Genomic DNA, 22,345 nt, shown 5'->3' on the forward strand with positions numbered 1-22,345 from the left:
GTGATGAGAGACAACACAGTTCAAGAGTATAGTTTATGCAATGAGATAGCACTCCAATCCCATGAGATTGGTTATTCTCAAAAACACACAAAAGGCTGGCGTCGAGGCTCACTTGGCTAATCCTCCGCCTGCAGCGCCGGCACCCCTGGTTCTAGTCCCACTTGCGGCCCCGGATTCTGTCCCGGTTGCCCCTTTTCCAGGCCAGCTCTCTGCTGTGGCCCAGGAGTGCAGTGGAGGATGGCCCAAGTGCTTGGGCCCTGCACCCCATGGGAGACCAGGAGGAAGCACCTGGCTCCTAGCTTCGGATCAGTGCAGCACCGGTCATGGCGGCCATTTAGGGGGTGAACCAGCAGAAGGAGGACCTTTCTCTCTGTCTCTCTCTCTCTCTCTCTCTCACTGTCTAACTCTGCCTGTCAAACACACACACACACACACACACACACACACAATATAACAAATGTTGGGGCCAGTGCTGCAGCACAGTGGGTTAAGCTTGCTGCCTGCAATGCTGCCATTCTATATGGGCACCGGTTGGAGTCCCAGCTGCTCCACTTCCAATCCAGCTCCCTGCTAATACACCTGGAAGGCAGTGAAAGATGGCCCAAATTCTTGGACCCCTGCCAGTCACAAGACCCAGATGAAGCTACCAGACCCTGGCTTCAGCCAGACCCAGCCCCTCCCATGTAGCCATCTGGGGAGTGAACCAGCAAATGGAAGAGCTCCCTCTCTGCCTCTCCTTCTTTCTCTCTATAACTCCTTCAAGTTAATTAATTAATTTTGAATTAAAAAAAAGTGTTGATGAAGATATGAAGAAAAGGGAACATTTGCACCTATTGGTGGGAATGTAAATTAGTAAGCCATTCTGGAAAACTGTATGTAATTTCCTCATAAAACTAAGAATATGAGTCCAGCATTGTGACCTATTGGGTTAAGCTGCTGCCTACAGAGCTGGCAGTCCATATGGGCACCAGTTGGAGTCCCAGCTGCTCCACTTCTGATCCAGCTCTCTGCTGATGTGCCTGGGAAAGCAGCAGAAGATGGCCTTAGGGAACAAGAAGAAGTTTCTGGCTCCTGGCTTTGGCCCCAGTCAATGTGGCCATTTGGGAAGTGATCCAGTGGATAGAAGACCTCTTTCTCCCCATCTCTACTCTCTCTGTAACTCTGCCTTTCAAATCAACAAAATAAATTGTTATAAAAAAGTTCTGGGGTTCTGTTGCATAGAAGGAAGACTACAGATAATGTCTATGTACTATATTATCTACTTTTTAAAAAAATAGCAGAGAGGATTTGGGATGTTTTCACCATAAAGAAATGCAAAATATATGAGGAGTTAGATAGTTTCTCTGATTGGACATTACCCAATGTATACATGTATCAAAACATCACAGAGGGGCCGGCTTTGTGGTGGAGAGGGTAAAGCATCCGCTTGCAATGCTGCCATCCTTTGTGGGCACCAGTTTGATTCCTAACTGCTGCACTTCCAATCCAACTGCCTGCTAATGGCCTGGGAAAGCATCAGAGGATAGGCCAAGTGCTTGAATCAGCAAATGGAAGATCTCTCTCTCTCTCTCTCTCTCTGTAACTTTCAAATAAATAAATAAATATTTAAAAGTCATAATACAGTTTTTTCCAAGATTTATATATTTATTTATTCATTTAAAAGTCAGAGACAGAGCGAGAGCACATGTGTGCAAGAGAGAGAGAGAGATCTTCCATCTGCTAGTTCACTCCCCAGATGCCCACAACAGCCAGGGCTGGGCTGGGCCAAAGCCAGGAGCCAGGAGCTTCAATCAGATCTCCCATGACAGTGGCAGAGACCTAAGCACTTGGGCCATCTTCTGCTGCTTTTTTCAGGCCATTAGCAGGGAGCTGCATGGGAAGTGGAGTGGCTGAAACACGGACCAGCGCCCATAGGAGATGTCAGCATCGCAGGTGACAGCTTTACTCACTACAACACAACACTGGCTCCCATGCCACTTCTTTTTTAAAGACTATTCAGTATAACTGGAGAGAGGAGAAAACAAGAGAAGAGACAGGGAAGAAGGAGCGAAAGGGGAAAAGGAGGACGCGGGGACGTGGGAGGGAGAGGGAAGATGAAAGGAGGGAGAGTGGTGAGGAGTCGTCTCCAAGGAAAGCTACTCCTGAAGACCCAGCTGCATCCAATCCTGGAGAGGTCAGTTACTGAGACAGGAGAAAACGAGCTAAGAAGGGAGTTCAAACGTTCCCAACACAGAGACGCTAATTATTGTGATTTGATCATTACATGTTATTTGTACGTATCCAAGTATCACACTGTACCCCATAAATATGGGCAATTGTTATGTGTCAACTGAACGTGTTAAATAAATACATAAATGAAGGGAAGTCTGGATCTGCTGATGAGATCTTTGTTCTGCTCAACATGGAAGGGTTGGCAGTTAGAGGCGAGGGTGGAGACCAGGCGGTAATGGGCTACAGAGTGTGGGTGAAGTGCAGCAGAATGCAGTCAGGGATGACACAGGGAAGGGGAGACCAAAATCAGCAGGGTACCAGGGACCCGTGCGGCTTCTCCGCCGTGCCCGGCCTCACCCGCTGGCCCTGGCCCGAGCTTCCTTGCCTGCAGCAAGTGTCAGAGGCTTATTCTCCAATGCTGCCACGGCCTCTCTCCTCTTGGAGCTGATCTTCCTTCCCAGCAACAAAGAAAGAGAGGCTCATCCTTTCTTTGATGTTCTTGAGGACGGGCTCTTAAGCTCTTCTGATTTCATAGAATTTGTTGCGAAAGACTTGAGAAAACAAACAAGACAATCAGAAGGGTGACAACAGTCACGAAAATGACTTCAAAACGAAGCTAAAATATGGAATAAATTATAATTTCCAGTCTTAAAGGACTCTTAGAATCAGGAGCCAGCCTCCATGCTAAGCACCTCTCTCTCTCTCTCTCTCTCTTTATTTGATGAGCAATTTTCTTTCAGAGTCCAGGCAGCTTCTCCATCTTAGAAACTCCTCTTCCGTGACAGAACAGGGGCTAACAGCAAATGCCTCCTACCCTTCCGGGGACACTTGCATTTCTGAACATTCCCAGACAGGTTTTGTAGCAAAAAAATAGTCTTCTTGAGGTATTTTGTCCTGCCAGCTCAAAAGTAAGCCTTCTTAATACTGGAGGCTTTGACCTTGCGGCGCCGGCACACCGGGTTCTAGTCCCGGTCGGGGCACCGGATTCTGTCCCGGTAGCCCCTCTTCCAGGCCAGCTCTCTGCTATGGCCAGGGAGTGCAGTGGAGGATGGCCCAGGTGCTTGGGCCCTGCACCCCATGGGAGACCAGGAAAAGCACCTGGCTCCTGGCTCCTGCCAGGATCAGCGCGGTGCGCCGGCTGCAGCGGCGGCCATTGGAGGGTGAACCAACGGCAAAAAGGAAGACCTTTCTCTCTCTGTCTCTCTCTCACTGTCCACTCTGCCTGTCAAAAAAAAAAAAAAAAAAATACTGGAGGCTTTGTGTGTTTGTTGTTGTTGTTGTTGTTAGAAAGTTCACATGAAAAATACTTGAGATTCAATATACTGTTATCTCTATGCTTTTATGTATGTTTGGAGTGTTCCATAATAAAAAGGCTTTCCTTAAAAAAAAAAAAAAAAGCCCACATCTGCAAAACTGCATAACTTAAGGAATGTGCTGAAATAATGAAAAACCAAATGTTTTTGATCTGATGTTTCCCGTAAACATGGTCACTACCTATTACTAAGGGAAAGAGAAAAGTTAAGGATACTTTATAGGAATAATAAAAGGACTATTAAAAAATATGTAGGAAGAGATAATAAAAAGAACAAAGTACATATTTTCTAGGGCAGGCAATAAAGAACTCAAAATACTTTCTCAAATTAACAGTAAAGAGAATCAGAGTTGAGATAAAATAATTGCTGAAAATTAATAGATGTGAAATATTTACTACATTTTCAAGGCATCCCCAAATATAGGTGTATTTAAACATTTTTTGTTTTGAAAATATACCAATTGTTTCTAAAGGAAGATTTTCATTTTATTACCTAGTTCAGAGCTAGAAGGATATGTCAAATATTCATTGATTTGTTATTCACCCATCCACTGTACATTCACTCATTTGTTTCAAAGATTTATTTATTTGAAAGGCAGAGTTACAGAGAGGCAGAGGCAGAGAGAGAGAGAGAGAGAGAGAGAGGTCTTCCATCCGCTGGTTCACTCCCCAGGTGGCCACAAAGGCCAGAGCTGTGCTGTTCCGAAGCCAGGAGCCAGGAGCTTCCTCTGGGTCTCCCACAAGGATGGAGGGGCCCAAGCACTTGGGCCACCTTCTACTGCTTTCCGAGGCCATAGCAGAGAGCTGGATTGGAAGTGGAGCAGCCAGGACTCGAACCGCTGCCCATATGGGAGGCTGGCACTGCAGATGGCAGCTGCACCCACTATACCACAGTGCCAGCCCAAATATATTCATTCATTTAACAAAAACATTGAATATCAATCATGTCAAGGCACTGAGGATACAACAGTAAACCAAATTATATAAGGTTCCAGGTCTTCTGACATTTACAACATCAATACAGAACCTTGTTTTATGTGTGTTTCTGTTTAAAGACCCCATATTTGGGGCTGGTGCTGTGGCAGGTAAAGCTGCCACATGCAGCGCCAGCATCCCATATGGGCACAGGTTCAAGTCCCGGCTGCTCCAATCCAGCTCCCTGATAATGTGCCTGGGAAATTAGCCGAAGATGGCCCAAGTCCTTGGGTTCCTGCATCCATATGGGAGACCCAGATGAAGCTCCTGGCTCCTGGCTTTGGATCAGCTCAGCTCCAGCCATTGCAGCCATCTGGGAAGTAAACCAGCAGATGGAAGACTCTCTCTCTCTCTCTCATTCTCTCTCTCTCTCTCTCTCTTCCTCTCTCTCCTCTGCCACTCCTTCTCTGTAATTCAAATAAAATTAATCTTTAAAAAAAACATTTCCTATTTAGTAGACATTATTGATCATTGACTTTGCTTGTGATGCTGCACAATAGTTGTACATCGGTGGCCACAGATGAGATCTCAGTGGTGGTATGGACTTGACTGATCTCTGCAACTGTGCACAGCAAGAGCCCTGGAAGAGGATAACCAGATCCCAGCATAAGGGCGGGGAAGGCAGAGACATCAAAGCCCAGGAAGGAAGGGGTTAGAGTGTAGGATAGTTAAAAAATAATAATAATAAGAGTGTAGCTTTTTGCTCCCTCTTTTTTAGGAATTCAGGCCCCTAGCACTGTGTTGAATCTGATCTGCTGCTGACAGACCAAAGGCTGAGGAGACCGGTTTCTAGCAAGCTTGGTCAGACATCCTCCATCACATGAGAGTAATTATTTGACTCTCTCCCCACTATTTCATGTTCCATTTCCCATGAGAGGTGAGAATGGCAAAGACCTTTCTCTTCTAACTCCTCTTGAGGGCTTGAGGCGCCCCCAGGAGAAGGGGGGGGGGGGATGTGATGTCTCCTGTAACACTTCACACCCCGCAGGCAGCGACTAAGAATGAGGATTACACAAATACACTAATGGAAGAGCTCTAAACCAGGATTAACTAGCATAGCTGGGGCAAGATAACCTGGAATCTGGGGCCCTGGCAGTGAATGCTGGGACTGCTGGGAGCTCACTGAGATTCAAGTTGAGGGCTTGTAGGGGAAGGGAGATAACAGACTCCCAAAACAGGCAGTTTTCCATGAGAACAAGAGAAGGAGACCAGGACCAAGATGCCTGGCTCCCTGGAGGGAGGAGAGTTTTTGGAGGAAGTGTGAGAGCCTGGGGGAACCCAAGAACTCTGGTTCTGGAACAGCCTCGAGTCAGAATTGCAGGACCCAGGTTCCTGTTCCCTCTATCGGCAGAAAGGCAAGGAGGAGGCTGGAGAAGGAACGAAACCATCGGTGTGGTCTCCAAGTAACCCGGGGTATGCATTCAGGCCCAGACAATCAGGATTGAGGAATTTAGCACAGGATTGAGGAATTTAGTGCTGCATTGCCTGGAGGGGGTCTGGAGGGTCGAAAGGCTGGGGCAGGGGGTGGCGGCCGGTCCTGTACACAGACCCTGTCTACGGCGGGCGAGTGAAGGCCCACAGCCCTCCTCCTGCTCGTCTCTCGCTGCGGAGCTCTTGCCACAGGTCCCTCACGAGCGCCCAGCGCCCCCTGTGGTGGTGGACCACAGGGCCAGTTGTCCATTTCACCTTTTCCTCCCGCTTCTGTTTCCGAGGTTTCGGGCTGGGCGCGGGTTCCGGCTCGGTAGTCACGGTAACGGTCGCCTCAGCGACGCCCGGCTCGGCCGACCCCTGCCTGTGGCCAGGGGAGACTGAGGGGAGGTAGGAGCGAGGGGACGGAGGCGTCGGTCCCTTGTGCTGTGTCTTCAGACTAAGAGTCATTGGGGGATTCAGAGTGGATTCTGCCTTCCCTCTTCCTCCGGGGTCTCCACTTCCCCAGTCCTGGGGATAACCTGTCCAACCGCCTGATTCATTAACATTGAACTTCCAGCCTTCACTGAATGAAGCTGATCTAACCCATGCACTGGCTTCACAAGGTGCACCACTTAGAACACGGGACAGCCAAAGGAGCCAGAGACCGCTGGGTGGGCAGCATGCTTTGAAAGACAACAGTGCATACAACGGCCCCCAACCCAGAAGGGGGTGGGCGTGTGCTGAGGCAAAAAGATCTGTAAACAGCTGTGGCACCCAGTGTGGCAACCACTGGCCCTATGTGGTTGCTATGCACTTGGCATGTGCTAGTCAGAACGGAGATGGCGCTGTCAGTGTAAAATACCCACATTCCAGAAACTTCGTGTGGGAGAAAAAGGAATGGAAAAAAAAATCTCAATTTCTATATTATTTTCATGTTGACGATACAGATTCGGATCTGTTAAATTGAAATAGATTTAAAATCACTTCAGGGGCCGATGCTGTGGTGCAGCGGGTTAAGGCCCTGGCCTGAAGCGCTGGCATCCCATATGGATGCAGGTTCATGTCCTGCCTGCTCCTCTTCCGATCCAGCTCTCTGCTGTGGCCTGGGAAAGCAGTGGAAGATGGCCCAAGTCCTTGGGCCTCTTCTGCACCTGCATGGGAGACCCAGAGGAAGCTCCTGGCTCCTGGCTTTGCAGCGCAGCTCCAGCCATTGCAGCCAATTGGGGAGTGAATGATTGGATGAAAGACCTCTTTCTCTCTAATTCTCTTCTCTCTGTGTAATTCTGACTTTCAAGTACATAAAATAAATCTTAAAAAAAAAAAAAACACTTCACCCTTTTCTTTTTAATTTGCTAGTGTGACTTCTAAGGAACTTAAGATTACATATGTGGCTTGTGAAAGCAAGAGAAGAGTATGAAGATAAGGTTCAGGGCCAGCGCTGTGGCATAGTGGGTAAAACCGCCATCTGCATTGCCGGCATCCCATTTGGACACAGGTTCTAGTCCTGGCTGCTCCACTTCCAATCCAGCTCTCTGCTATGGCCTGTGAAAGCAGTAGAAGTTGGCCCAAGTCCTTGGGCCTCTGCACCCGCATGGAGGACCTAGAAGAAGCTCCAGGCTCCTCGGCGCAGCATCCAGCCAAAGGAGACAATTAGGGAGTGAACCAGCAGATGGAAGACCTCTCTCTCTCTCTCTCTCTCTCTGCGTGTAACTCTGATTTTCAAATAAATAAATAAATCATTTTTTAAAAAAAGATAAGGTTGGAAAGATAGCTAGTATCAGATATTTTGGAGCTATATAAGCCATAATAGTTTGGATTTTATTCTAAGCACATCAAAAATCTATCAGAAGGTTTTTAGTAACAGGAAACATATTGAAGTTGGTTTAAAAATAAAGCACAAGTAAGAAGTTGCATAAAGGGTACTGTGGAAGAAGAAAGAAAGGTGTGGTTAATTCCCAGGAAAGACTGAATTCAAGGAGATGACATCCTTCAGCCCAACCAGCCTGCCTTTCAAAAACTTATCAGCCGTGGCTCACTTGGCTAATCCTCTGCCTGCGGTGCCAGAATCCCATATGGGCACCGGGTTCTAGTCCCGGCTGCTCCTCTTCCAGTCCCGCTCTCTGCTGTGGCCTGGGAGTGCAGTGGAGGATAGCCCAAGTGCTTGGGCCCTACACCTGCATGGGAGACCAGGAGGAAGCACCTGGCTCCTGGCTTTGGATCGGCGTAGCTCCGGCCGTGGTGGACATTTGGGGGGGTGAACCAGCGGAAGGAAGACCTTTCTCTCTGTCTCTCCCTCTCACTGTCTGTAACTCTATCTGTCAAATAAATAAATAATCTTTAAAAAAAAAAAAACTTATCATCCAGGTCTCACTATTACACCAGCCTACTTCTTTTTTTTTTTTTTTAATTTTTTTTAAAATTTTTTTGACAGGCAGAGTTAGATAGTGAGAGAGAGACAGAGACAGAGAGAAAGGTCTTCCTTCCATTGGTTCACCCCACAAATGGCCGCTACGGCCGAAGCCAACCCGCACTGATCCGAAGTCCGGAGCCAGGTGCTTCCTCCTGGTCTCCCATGCGGGTACAGTGCCCAAACACTTGGGCCATCCTCTACTGCCTTCCCGGGCTACAGCAGAGAGCTAGACTGGAAGAGGAGCAACTGGGACAGAATCTGGCGACCCGACCGGGACTAGAACCCAGGGTGCTGGCGCTGCAAGTGGAGGATTGGCCAAGTGAGCCGCGGCACTGGCCCAGCCTACTTCTTAAGTTCCCTCCCCCTCCCCCTTCTCTTCCCCTTCCCTCTCTCTCTCTTTCTGAAACACACACATACACACATACACACATTTCCTCTTGGCCCTGTCTAGAGAACTCTGATACTACAATGACCATCATTGACAGCTCAGAACACAAAAGGAGAGGAGACATGATGTGTTGACGGAACACCTCTACTACAGAGGATTCCAGCCAAGATAAAATCAGTCCTGACTCAGATCAAGCCTTTAGATCTAACTCCTGATTTAGAGGAAATATGGGGGACAGAGCAGCACACTAAACAGTACCATGGAGATGCAATCAGCAAAATCAGACTAGAGTTTTGACCTAGGAAGAACAACCTCCTGGTTGTTTTAACAAATAAATTGACTCAGTCAGTCATCTCATCTTGGGGGAAGGGATCATCTACAGATTATAAGAGATTTAAGAGACATAACAAACAATTGTAATGTATAGATTTGGGGGGAATAAATTGTAAAAAAAAGAAAATAAAAGCAGATACTTCATGAGATAATCAGGGAAATTTGAGCAATGACAACATTAGGGAATTATGATTAATGTTTTAGGATGTCATAGTGGCTTGCATTTTTAAAAGAGTCTTATCTTGGAAATATTTATAAATAAAATGACATAGTGCTTGACACACCCTTCAAGATAATGGCCCTGGGAGGAAGAGGGTGGTGGTGAGAGTCCAGATAAAACAAGATCATCCATGACTTGATGATGGTTGCAGCTGGGGGACTGATACACTGAATTACACAATTCTTTTAACTTTGGGATGTGTTGAGAATTTTTCCAGTTAAAAAACAAAGCAAATCTGTTGTAGTTCCAGACTCCAGCAAGAAGTAAGAGAGGGGAGAGGCCCTCTCTTTCCAGTGCGGGTCACTTCCCAGCAGACACACACAGTTCTACTTACCTTCTACTTGCTATCATTTAGCCACATGGCCACATTAAGCTGCAAAAGAAGGTGGAAAATATATGTAGTCTGTATTCAGGGCATTACATACTCAGCTAAAAATAAATTCTTTCACTAAGAAAGATGAGGGAACAGCCACCATGAAGAAACTTTAGTAATCCTTGCTACACCGGCTAGGACAAAATACCTATTAAAAACTTAGTCCAAACACTCCACCCCCTCCCTCCATGTCTGACAATATAACACAGAACATACTTAATAATGATCCTGCATAATTTGAACAAAAGGGATTAAGTCTGATAGATTTACAGTTGTTAGATCTCGATTCTCCCTAAAAATCTGGCAACAAGTATTGCTCTCCTTAAATTTTATGGCAAGAGGGAAAACTCTCAGTTAACAACTGAATAGGTCAATTACCAGTAAAAAAAAATCGCACTGCAACAATAATCTGTGATACACACTGATGGTAAGAAGTTGAGGCAGGTGCATTGCCTTCCACTAACTTGGGCCACTTACCCTTATAGGATCCCTGGGCGGCCAGATAATAAATCCAGCCAGCCAGCAAATCCTCAGAGCCCTTAACACACACAAATAGATGTAAATAATCATCTGAACAGCACTCTTGCAAACTGTAAGCTCAGATATGGCTATCAGCCTTTTCCAAAGATACATTCACAACAACCCAACTCTTTAAGGGGATCACATGACATAATCACTTAATACAGTACCTGGAACAAAGCTTTATCTTTGAGGCAGGCACATGGCTTAGGAGTTGAGCTCCTGCTTGGGACATCTGCATCCCCTATCAAAGTGTCTGGGTTTGAATCCTGACTCCATTCGCAATTCCATCTTCCTAATGTACATGTACTCCTATGGTGATGGCTCAATGAGTTGGGTCCCTGTCACAGATGTGGGAGACCTAGATTGCATTCCAAACTCCCAACTTTAGCTTGGCCCAACTTTGCTGTCCCAGGCAATTCAGGGAGGGAAAGAGTAGCTGAGAGATTTTTCTGTCTCAAATAAATTTAAAATAAAAACTTTTTTAAAGATTTATTTATTTATTTGAAAGGCGGAGTTACAAAGAGGCAGAGGCAGAGATAGAAGTCTTCCATCTTCTTGTTCACTCTCCAGATGGCTGCAATGGCTGGAGCTGAGCCAATCCAAAGCCAGAAGCCAGGAGCTTCTTCCAGGTCTCCCACATGGGTGCAGGGGCCCAAGCACGTGGGCCATCCTCTATTGTTTCCCAGGCTATAGCAGAGAGCTGGATCAAAAGTGAAGTGGCCAGGACTCAAACTGGTGCCCAGATGGGATGCCAGCACTGCAGGCAGCAGCTTTACCCGCTATGCCACTAAAATAAAAAATTCTTAAATCCTTGATTGTTGTTTTAAAAATTAGCAGTATTTAGCTTTTGAAGCATACTGCTTTAAAAAGAGAATGCTTAGTTTTTGAAATGAGTAAAAGGTGCCTTCAAAATAGAGATTTGGTTAGATCTATCTATATTTCTGGAGGTATTAAGGTAAGTGGTGCCTGTTTACAAGAGATTAAATTCACTGAAGCAGCCCAAGTAAGTTAATGGAAAGTTGTTTAGATTAATACAAGAACCTTCTTTAGAAACTTGTGGGAGTCATATGTTGCACCATGGTGTTACAGTCAGTCATGGATAGCAAATAGGACAGGGTCCCATAAGATTATAATGGAACTAAATATTCCTATCTCCTAGCAACATCCTAGCCATCCTAACATAGCAGAGTAATGCATTGCTCACGCATTCGTGGCAATGCTGGTATAAGCAGACCTATTGTGCTGTCACTTGTGTCAAAGTATAGCACATGTAATCAGGTCATTGTCATACTTGACAATGACCACTAAAAAACTGCAGTATCCATTTATGTATTTACTATACATTTTATGTACTTTTGGAGTATTTAATTTTATTTTAAAAGCACTAGGTAGGTCCTTCAGGAAGTGTCCAGAAGACAAGATTATCATAGGAGATGACAGCTCCACACATGTTACTGCCCCTGAAGACCTTACAGTAGACAATATCTGGCGATGGGAGTGAGTGATATTGATAGACCTGAGCCTGTGTATGCCTAGACTGTTGTGTTTGTGTCTCAGTTTTTAACAAAAAGTATAAAAAATTCTAAAAAGTAAATTTTAAGATAGGCTATATCATATAGCCTAAGCGAGTAGCAGCCATTTGGGGAGTGAACCAGCTGATGGAAGACCTCCCTCTGTCTCTCTGTAACTCTGCCTTTCAATAATAAATAAATCTTTAAAAAATACTGCTGTCTGAATTGAAGCACTTCCTTGAGAATTAAATGAATGGCTCAAGAGAAATTGATGTAATTTTTAGACCTGTAAGAGACTTAATCCCTTAATTTTTAAATTAAACGAACTGAAGTTTGGGGGTAATTAAATGGTTTGCCTCAATGCAATAGGCAGCAAAAGAATAACTACCACTTTGATCAAATCGTGTTTTTTAAGGGGAGGGAAGATCAGCAAAGAAACAACAAAGAATGATTAAGATGAGGACCTGACAAAATTCACAAAAGATGCATGCAGAACATTAGGAAAAGCAATTTAAAATTGTTTTTCATTTATTTAAGATGCAGAGAGACAGAACTCTCATCTGCCGATTCATTCCTCAAAGGCCTGCAACTGCCAAGGCTTGGCTGGAGCTGAAGCTGGGAGGCAGGAATGCAATCCAGGTCTCCCACGTGGGTGGCAAGTAACCCAATCACTTGAACCATCACTGCTGTCTTGAGGATCTTCACTAGCGGGAAGTTAGATCCAGGAGCTGGAGCTGGGGATCAAACCCAATACTCTGACCAGAGAGAGATGGGTATACTAACTAGTGTCTTAACTACAAAACTTAAACACCTACCATGGAAAAAAAAAAAGTAATGTTAAAAAACATATAAGCAGCTACTTTGGTCAAGAATCAACTAATGGCTGTGGTAAGGGAGGTAAAGCTAGACTCAATGCCTCCTCCTCGCCTCTTTCCTTTCCTTTCAGATGAAGGTGCAAATCCTCTCTTTTTTGCCCCCCCCCTTTTTTTTTGACAGGCAGAGTTAGACAGTGAGAGAGACAGAGAGAAAGGTCTTCTTTCTGTTAGTTCACCCCTCAAATGGCCACTGCAGCCGGCACGCGGCACCAATCTGAAGCCAGGAGCCAGGTGCTTCCTCCTGGTCTCCCATGCAGGTGCAGGGCCCAAGCACTTGGGCCATCCTCCACTGCACTCACAGGCCACAGCAAAGAGCTGGACTGGAAGAAGAGCAACCGGGACAGAATCTGGCACCCCGACCGGGACTAGAACCCGGTGTGCTGGCGCCGCAGGCGGAGGATTAGTCTAGTGAGCCACGGTACCAGCCTGTTCTCCCCTTTTACCTGTTGATACCTCATTTGATGAAACTTCCTGAGAAAAGGGGACATAGTAACTTTTTTTTTATGAACAGGTGTCAGCAAACTGTCTACATTTTACCCTCACACTTAATGATAACTTGAGATGGGAATAGAATCTCACATTAGAGATGATTTGTCCAAAAATTTTGAAAGGGCTGTTCTATTGTCTACATTTCCAGTGTCACTGTTGAGAAGTATAGCACCATTCTGATTCCAGTTTCCAAAATTTTGTTGAGATTGTCTCCTCTATCACTTTGAGGCCCCTATGAACTTATGCCATTGTAATTTTCTGAATCTTTCTCCTATCATTCCCATCAGTTTTAGGAGGGAAGGAGTTAATTAATTAATGTATTCACTGACTTTAACCAGGTGTTATCTGAGTTGTCTATTTACAATCCCTCTTACTTTACTCTATGGGATATCTCAAGCCCTACTGGCATTTAGGCGAGACAATTCCTTGTTACGTCAAACTGTCCCAAGTATTATAGGACATCTTGCCAACTCCCCAATTTTTTTTTTACTCTTGTTTTCTTTCACCTTATGTTTTCCATTCCTTCATTTCTTTACTATTAAACTAAAATTTTTTGACCATGCCATTCTATTGGTTTCAGTTTGGGGGTACACATCTTCCATTTGCTACATCTGCCAAGTTTCTTTCCTTGCATTTATTCCCTTACATCATTTGTAATCTTTGTGAATTCATCCTTGGAGAAATTGTTCTCTACACGTCAGGTGTTCCTAGAGTTATGGACATTTTGCTAAAGAGAGAGGCTTTCCACTGGTCTCTCTCTGGCTCTGAATTTCAGGGGTATCAGACCAGTTAACATGACAAGTTCTTGGGCTGTGGTCCCTGATCATGGAGTAATGTGCACTCTGACCTCGGATTTGAACTGCAAAAGGATATCAGCCTCTGCTCTCTAGCAGCTGACTCTCACTATGGCTTGGATGATAGCAAGCATCCTTATAGTCTCTTCAGGCCAATGGTGGATATTTTTGGAGTTATCATCACAGGGTCAAGATCCTTAGGACAGATTGTACTTTTCAAAGATGGATGCACTCATATATATATCCAAACCCACATGCTCTTCCTCCAATGTGATGTCAACACTTTTCCATCAGGAGATGAGATCTGTGTCCATTCTCTGAAACTGATTTCCTCACTCAAAAAGGTACAGTGGAAGTCATACTGTGATTTCCAAGGTTAGGTCATAAGAAAGTTATATGTCTTCCATGTGACCCTTTCTGGATAGTCACCTTTGAAACCCAGCCACCATTTTGTGAGGAAGCCAGAGGGCATGAGAGGCCACATATAAAGTTTCCTACTGACATCTACAGTTAAGGTCTCTGTCAACAGCCAGCATCAATCACCAGATATATGAGTGAATAAGCCTTCAGGTGATTTCAGCCCAGAGTCTTCAAATCTTCCATTTGAGGCCCTAGACATAATGAAACAGAGCCAAGCTGTCCCTGCTGTGCCCTGTCCAAATTCCTGACCCACAAAGTCCATAAGCACAACGAATAGTTGTTTTGTACCACTACGTTTTGGAGAAACTTATTATGCAGTCATGGTAACTGGAACAGTGTTCCTTTGTGACTCCAAAATTTCAGCAGATGGCTCAACGGTGGCTTTCCATGTGAGCATTCCTTCATTCCAGGCACCTGGTGACTTCTTCCTTTTGGTGCTTAGCTCAGTCACATACTCATAAATTACCTTATTGTATTTAACTCAGCTCTTCATACATATTAAAGTAGAATGGAAGTTCTTCCATGTCAGCTCACTCCACCACATTAGCACAGAAGTTTCCAGAGTAACTTTTCAAATGATGACATAAGGAACTGAAGAATTTGATTTCTATGCAAAGATCATAAAATCAAAAAGAAAAAGAATCCTAAAGGGAGGGACTTTTTTAACACCAATCAAAGTGTACAATGGGATTCTAGGAAACAGGTTCTTTCACAAGGTCCCAGTGTGTGCATGTATTCATATTTCCAGAGGGCAAACTTATCAATATGTATGTCTTCTTGTTAAGATTTTTATTTACTTCAAAGACAAAGTGGCAGAGACAGAGAGAGAAAGCAATCTTCCATCCACTAGTTTACCTGCCAAACAGCCGAATACTGGGGCTGAGCCAGGCCAAGCCAGAAACCCTGCTCCATATGGGTCTCCCATGTGAGCAGCAAGGGCCCAAGCACTTGAGCCATCTTCTGCTACTTTCCAGGTGCATTAGCAGGCAGCTGAACCAGGAGTGAGCAGCTGGGACTTGAACCAGCACTCCAATATGGAATGTTGGTGTTGCAAGTGGCAGCTTAAACCACTGAGCCACAACAGTACCCCAAACATATCAGTCTTTATGATTTTATATACTTATTTTTTTTGACAGGCAGAGTTAGACAGTGAGAGAGAGAGAGACAAAGGTCTTCCTTCCGTTGGTTCACCCCTCAAATGGCCGCTACAGCTGGTGCACTGCGCCTATCTGAAGACAGGAACCAGGCGCCTCCTCCTGATCTCCCAAGCAGGTACAGGGCCCAAGCACTTGGGCCATCCTCCACTGCCTTCCTGGGCCACAGCAGAGAGCTAGACTGGAAGAGGAGCAACCAGGACAGAATCTGGCACCCCAACCAGGACTAGAACCTGGGGTGCTGGCACCTCAGGCAGAGGATTAGCCAAGTGAGCCGTGGCACCGGCCTGATTTTATATACCTTTGATCCAGAATTCTACTTCCATGAATTTATTCTAAAGGAAAGATCATTAACACATATAAATACTTGAAGGATGCAAATTTCTGTATTTTTTTATAATAGCAAAGAGGCTGAAAATAACCCAAGTATCAAATAGCAGATGGTCAATTCATCCTTATTTTTAACTTTGTCTGAACCAAAATAATTATCAAGTGAACAAAAAGACAAGACACAGATTCACTGAGAAAGCTATTTATTTATTCATAATGCCAGGCATTGTGCTAGGAGTTGAAATACATGAGTGATGAGGATACAAAGGCATGCAGTCTATTGGGGGAATAAACCAAACAATGAGAGTTCATCATGACAAATTCTAATAAGAAAGCTAGGTTCACATCCTTCGATACAATAGAGCCTCGGCTGACCTAATGAGAATGTGGAAGCAGGGTTTTGGCTTTGCTTTTTGAGTAAGTGATATACAAGTTGTGAATGCTGCTCATTGGAAATGGTTGCCTCTCTGTGACTGGAATGTGAGGGTGTGCTAACTTTTTGTAAGAATCTTCAACAAAGATCTGCTTTCTCCTTTCCCTTTCATTGAATTTTTTTGAATGTATTGTGCTTGTTTAAGGTATATAACATAATGTTGTAAGACACATGTATGGAATAAAAAGGGTGATATGTTGACTGCATTCAGACCAAGAGTGGAGCACAGGTGAATGGCAGAGCCTGCGTCCTTCTACCAAGAGGAAGAAAGCTACTGGCTGACCAGGAACATTTACCTTGGAGTTGTTATCATGTGATCAAGAAGTAATTTCTACATGTTAAATCACTGAAATGTTGCTGTTTGCTTGTCACTATAGTCAGCAATATGCTAGCTACAACATTATTTCTTTATTAGCTAACTTACTCAAATATACACAGTAAGCCTGTTCTATGTACAAATAAATGCACCATGTGACAAATACAAATAAATGTTCTGCCTTGATTTAATTTCCAATGCAGACTGAAAAACAGTAGCCTTATAATATAGAACATATGAGAGTAATGGAGATGTTACTTTCAGGTAGAGGTTCATAAAGACTTGGAAGACACTAGAAAATGACATTTAAATAGGATTCAAACAAACAGAAATGTGGATAGAGGCATTCTAGGAAAAGAGATAGGAAAGATGTCATGGAAAATGAAATATAAGTGGAGAAAGGGGATTGGACCAGGGTATTTCCAAGAATTAATGAAATAAGATTGGAGATTACAGACAAATCTGAATGCTGGGCAAAGTGCTTTGTATTTTCAACTTTGTGCAATGGGTAGCCACTGAAGGTTTTTGAAGAGATGTGTGGCACATACTCATAGCTACACTTCAGGAAGATTAATCTGGCAGGGACTGGAGACAAGGAGAGGAATTAAAGGGCTATTATAATAGTCCAGCGGTTTTAAATTAGAGTAGCAGCAGTGAGAACGCAAGACTGATGATTGAATTTGGAAGGTTTGACAACGGAAAACGAGTCAAAGATAGCTGAGATTATGAACTGGGATGACTAAGGGAATTACAGAACCATAAATTACAATTCAAAGAGAACAGGCTAGTCTGGGGCTGGAGGGCAAGGAGGAGCCTGATTTTGAATAAAATGAGTAGAGGACATCAATGAGATACATAACCTGGACCCAAGGAGCAGAAATTAAGGGCTACAAATGTGGTCTGGAGACGAAAGTGTGGGGCGTTATCTATCTACAGGGAGAATGAAGGCCAGAGGCTGCTTTCCAGACGGTAAAGGAGATCTGAGAGAATGAAGAAAGCCAGAGATCTCCTTTACAGCAGGAAGACAGGGAAAGGGGGTGACTTGGAAGGCAGATGGTCCAGAGGAACAAGCATCATGGTAAGGTTGGACCATGTCCAGTTCCACAGGAGTCAGTAGAGAAAGGAATTAACACCTGTAATACCAAATATATGATCTCACTTAATTCCCAAACGATCCAGTGAAACACAGCTCCTGGTCAGTGACTGAGCACACAAAGAACACAGTACACTGAGCCTGCATTCTGACCTTGACTCTGCCCTTCATCCTTCAATAGCTCTGCATAACCAGAGCATCCTGAAGAAAATAGTGCCTCTGACTCTCATGGGGTTTGTGGGGGTTAAATTTTAAAATGCATGTAAACTGTTCAGCATAGCACTTAGTATGTGATACTCAGGAAGAGGAAGCTAATGTTTAAATAATAACGAAGTTTTTTCTCACCACAGCCTACTGATGAAAAGGTTAATCAGGAAAAATCTATCACACTGTTTAAATTGACATACATCTAATTTAGCAATTCTCCCTCAGAACTGTACCCATGTGTAAGAATGTTCATTGTTGGGGCCGACGCTGTGGTGTAGTAGGTTAAGCCTCTGCCTGTGGCACCAGCATCCCATATGAGTGCCAGTTTGTGTTCTGGATGCTCTTTTTCTGATTCAGTTCTCTGCTATGGCCTGAGACAGCAGTAGTGCTTGGGCCCCTGCACTCTCATGGGAGACCCAAAGAAGCTCTTGGCTCCTGATCAGCCCAGCTCCGACCATTGTAGCCGTTTGAGTGAACCAGCAGATGGAAGATCTTTCTCTGTCTCTTCCTTTCTCTAACGCTACTTCTCAAAAAAATCTTTAAAAAATGTTCATATAGTGTTCATAAAAACTGGAACCAATCTCAATGAAACTATTATATTTCTACAGTGAAATACTCAGTTTAGACCTAAATAAACTGATTCAAAAGTGTTCTTTGTATCTTAGTTTTAAGAAGCAATTTCTTAAAACAATCAATGTATGATTCTATTCATGACCGAAAAAGTAAAGGAAAACAGGATGAGCACGAAACAGGGTTAAAAACGGTTGGGGCTGGTGCTGTGGCATAGTGGGTAAAACTGCTGCCTATGACGCCAGCATCCCATATGGGCATCGGTTTTTGTCCTGGCTACTCCACTTCCTATCCAGCTCCCTGCTAATGGCCTGGGAAAAGCAGCAAAAGATGGCCCAAATATTTGAACACTGCCACCCATGTGGGAGACTCAGATGAGGTTCCTGGCCCAGCCCTGGCTGTTGCAGCCATCTGAAGAATGAACCAGTGGATGAAAGATCTCTGTCTCTCCCTCTCTCTGACTTTTAAATAAATAAGTAAATCTTAAAAAAAAAAAAAAATTCAGGGCTGTGTGTGTATATATATATATACATATTATATATACATATATATAATAGGAAATAAACACAATATACTGCTGTGCTGTTTCATAAGTATTAATGCATTATAATGTAATTTCAAAAAGGAATAACTTAAAGGGGAATGTTAAATATTTTTGACGAAACACCATTGTAACAGGAAATTTTAGCAACATACATAAAAAGCCAGTAAAGATGTGGAGCAAGGATTCTTGTGCTTCCTAAAATTGCCTGCAAAACTGTTTTGCATTTCTCTAAAGGCTCTAGTTTTCTGGAATCCCCATTCCATAGAACACACCACCCCACTGACCTTATGTACATATTTTCTAGTAGTTTCAACCCCTAGTGAGAAAAGTTAACACAAAATCCAGGTGAATCAGAAATGGCACAAAGCAAAACTGGTGATGAAGACAGGATTAAAACAATCCAATTAATAGGGTTGGCCTCCCAGGTCCTGTCCATCCGGCTGGGCGCAAATGCGGAAGAAAGGAGGAGAGTCAACACAAACACACCCCTTTCAAGGTTAAGTCTGGGGAGGGTTAGAGCAGCCACCTGTGAGGGGGTGTCTGTCCGTCCACTTGAGGGATGGATGTGTGTGGTTGCAGGAGCCAGAACCCAAGCAGTGTGCAGAGAAAACCCACATCCGGCAGGCAGGCCTCCTCCCCTGGGGTTCAGCAGTGTCATCTCCGTCACTAGACCCCGCACATGACGGCCTTGCTCTGGTCCTCATGCCAGGCCTTGGTGCCAGCTCCCCTTACCAGGTGTGTCCAGAGAATCCTTGGAGTCACCCACCTACCTCTCCAGGCCTCCGTTTCCTCTTCTTGGGAGAAGGCCCCACCTCCCTCCCAGCCCTGCCTGGGCAAGGTCCCCAGCCTGCCCGGCCACCCTCACTCACTGTCCCTGCAGTTCCAACGAGGAGAGGATGGGCTTCTTCGTGTGGCTGGCCTGCGGCAGCAAGATCCGCGACTCTGGCAGCTTTGGCAGAGGGAGCAGTGGGGGCAGCGGGCAGCGCGGGAGCCAGCGGCGGCCCAGCACCAACCCGAGCCCCTGCCCCAGCCTGGCTGCGTCGCAGTGTTGGCCGCGGCAGCGAGCATGCTCCGTGGCCGGCAGCCCGGCGACGCTCTCTCGAGCGGTGCGCCGCCCGGCCCAGCCCCGCGGCTCCGGCCGCTGTGGCCCCGTGCGTCCGCCCGTTGCTAGGTGCCAGAGAGGGGCCAAGCCAGCGGCCACAGTGCAGTGGGGAAGGGACCCCGTTCTGGGTGCGGGCAGGGCTGGGAAGCCCTCGTCTGTGCTGTGGAGCTGCTGTCGACCCATGGTGACCAGGCAAGGGGGAGCCCTAAGGTACAAAGCGCCTGTGGTTGGTACAGTGTGGGCAGGGGGCAAAGTCGGTGTACTTGTTTTCTGTCTCGTGTGTGCATCAGCTTGTATCAAGGACTCCTTTTCAAAGCAACCAGGCTTTTCAGAGTAACAAAGTCTGGACCGTTCAACACCAGGCAACACCCGACCCACACAGTTTTAGCGACAAGACCGAATTCTTGTCCCAGTTCCATGTTCCATGTTGTTAAAAGGTTGGGTGTGTCCCCTCCGTGGCTTGGATGGGATCTTAGCACCAGTACTTAATCATCTCCATGTACTTCAAAGGCAGCACCAGAGATCCTTCCATCTGCTGGTTCAGTTCCTGACTGCCCACGAGAGCTGGGCAAGGGAGGAGCTAGGAACTAGGAACTGCATCAGGGCCTTCCATGAGGGTGGCAGGGGACCAAGCACTTCAGCCATCATCACCTCCCAGAGTGCACCAGCAGCTGAATCTTGAGTGGGGCTGGGGAGCAAGAGGACTAGAACTGGCACTCATGCGATGTATGCCCCAAGCAGTGGCTCAACCCACTGGGACCATTCTGCTGATCACTTAGTGACAGTTCTCATCACTTTAGTTTCTTTCAAAGACATGTGTCCCATCTACTGGTTCACTCCCCAAATGCCTGCAACCTAGTTAGACCAGGCAGGAAGCTGGGAACTTAATCTGGGTCTCCTAGGTGATGGCAGTCACCATCTGTTGCCTCGCAGGGTACACATGAGCAGGAAGCTGGAAAAGGTGGGGCAGCTGGGACTTGGGACTTCAACAGAGGCGCTGACATGCGACACGTGTCCCAAGCATGGCTTAACCACTGTTAGGGGCAAACATCTGCTCCTATCAAATTATGTTCTAATACTGTCATCTCTGGATGCCCAACTGGAGTTGCAAGCTTAGCTCTGGTAAGATTCAGATCCCACCAAAAAAAAATCCTCAAACAGCTCAACACTTTCCCAGATTTTCATTTAGATGATATTAACTCTTCCAAGCTGCTCTGGTTAAGAAAACCAACTCAAATTAGACCTGGTATTTATTACTGGCTCACTTTCTGTTGTGATCCTGGAGTAGGGAGAGCTAACCTCTCATTGAATAAAAATCAGGATCAGTGAGAGCTAAAGGCTGTGCATTAAAAAAAGAAAGAAAAAAAAAAAAACAAACTTGGAAGTGTTAAGTCTAGGGCCCATGCAAGACCAATTATAAATTCAATTCTGGGGTTGCAGTCAAAATACACGCCTCAATTTGAAGTCTTCCAAAATCATGTGTGTACCTCATAAATTTCCATGCCAGGCCCTATTCCTCCTCTAACCGCACCCCACTACCACAATGCAGGAGACACTACTCCCTAGTGCTACAAGAGGCTGAGACTTAAGCCTTACATTGCACAATAACGGAAGTTCCAAATAGCAAAAAATGCTATTATCTAAAAAACGTTATGTAGAGAGGTGTCAGGAAAAACCTTTTGTCCAAAATGAAAAATCAGCATAGAGACCTGAGGGCTGTACATTCCACATGTAGATTAAAAGTGATCACAAGCATGAGACCTGCATAGAAGATTGCCACTTTTGAAGAATATAGCCAGAGCCAAAGGTGAAAGATCAAACGGCTTTCCCAAAGATTTCCATGCCCTAGTTTTTCTTAAAAAAAAAAAAAAAAAAAAAAAAAAAAAAAAAAAAAAAATTTGAAAGGCAGTCATAACCAGAGGCAAAGTTCTTCCATGTGGGTTCACTCTCCAAATGGCCACTACTGAGCCAATCCGAAGCCAGGAGCTTCCTCCAGGTCTCCCATGCGGGTGCAGGAGCCCAAGGACTTGAGCCACTTTCCGCTGCTTTCCTAGGCACATTAGCAGGGAGCTGGATTCTAAGTGGAGCAACCAGGACTAGAACTGGTGCCCATATGGGATGCTGGCACTACAGGTGCTAGCTTCACCCACTGTTACAGCACCAGCCCCTCCATGCCCTAATTCTTAAAATCTGTTAACATTACCTTAGGTAACAACTAAAGGAAATCTACAGGTGAGTTTAAATAATTTTAGAGGGAATACCCAGGTGGCCCAATATAATCTCAAGGATCCATGTTTAAAAGGCAGGAAGATTAGAGTTCACGATGGAAGCAGAGACTGAGTTTGAAATGAAG

At 45.1% G+C, this 22,345-nt stretch overlaps 1 protein-coding gene across 2 annotated transcripts in view; it reads right to left on the reverse strand.

Annotated features, from left to right (window-relative positions):
* The window catches only part of C6H8orf89 (chromosome 6 C8orf89 homolog), a 41,695-nt gene extending 19,801 nt beyond the window's left edge, over positions 1-21,894 (reverse strand). For both annotated transcript variants that reach the window (XM_089335399.1, XM_089335398.1), the window contains exon 1: positions 19,760-21,894. In XM_089335399.1, coding sequence (XP_089191525.1) covers positions 19,760-20,175 — 416 coding nt within the window. In that variant the 5' untranslated portion in view covers positions 20,176-21,894. The remainder of the gene's footprint in view (positions 1-19,759) is intronic.
* Positions 21,895-22,345: the final 451 nt, after the last annotated feature.

Source organism: Oryctolagus cuniculus, chromosome 6 (genome assembly GCF_051225735.1).
Source record: "Oryctolagus cuniculus isolate XC-2025 breed Fujian yellow rabbit chromosome 6, ASM5122573v1, whole genome shotgun sequence".
In the NCBI taxonomy this organism is placed as follows: Eukaryota; Metazoa; Chordata; class Mammalia; order Lagomorpha; family Leporidae; genus Oryctolagus; species Oryctolagus cuniculus.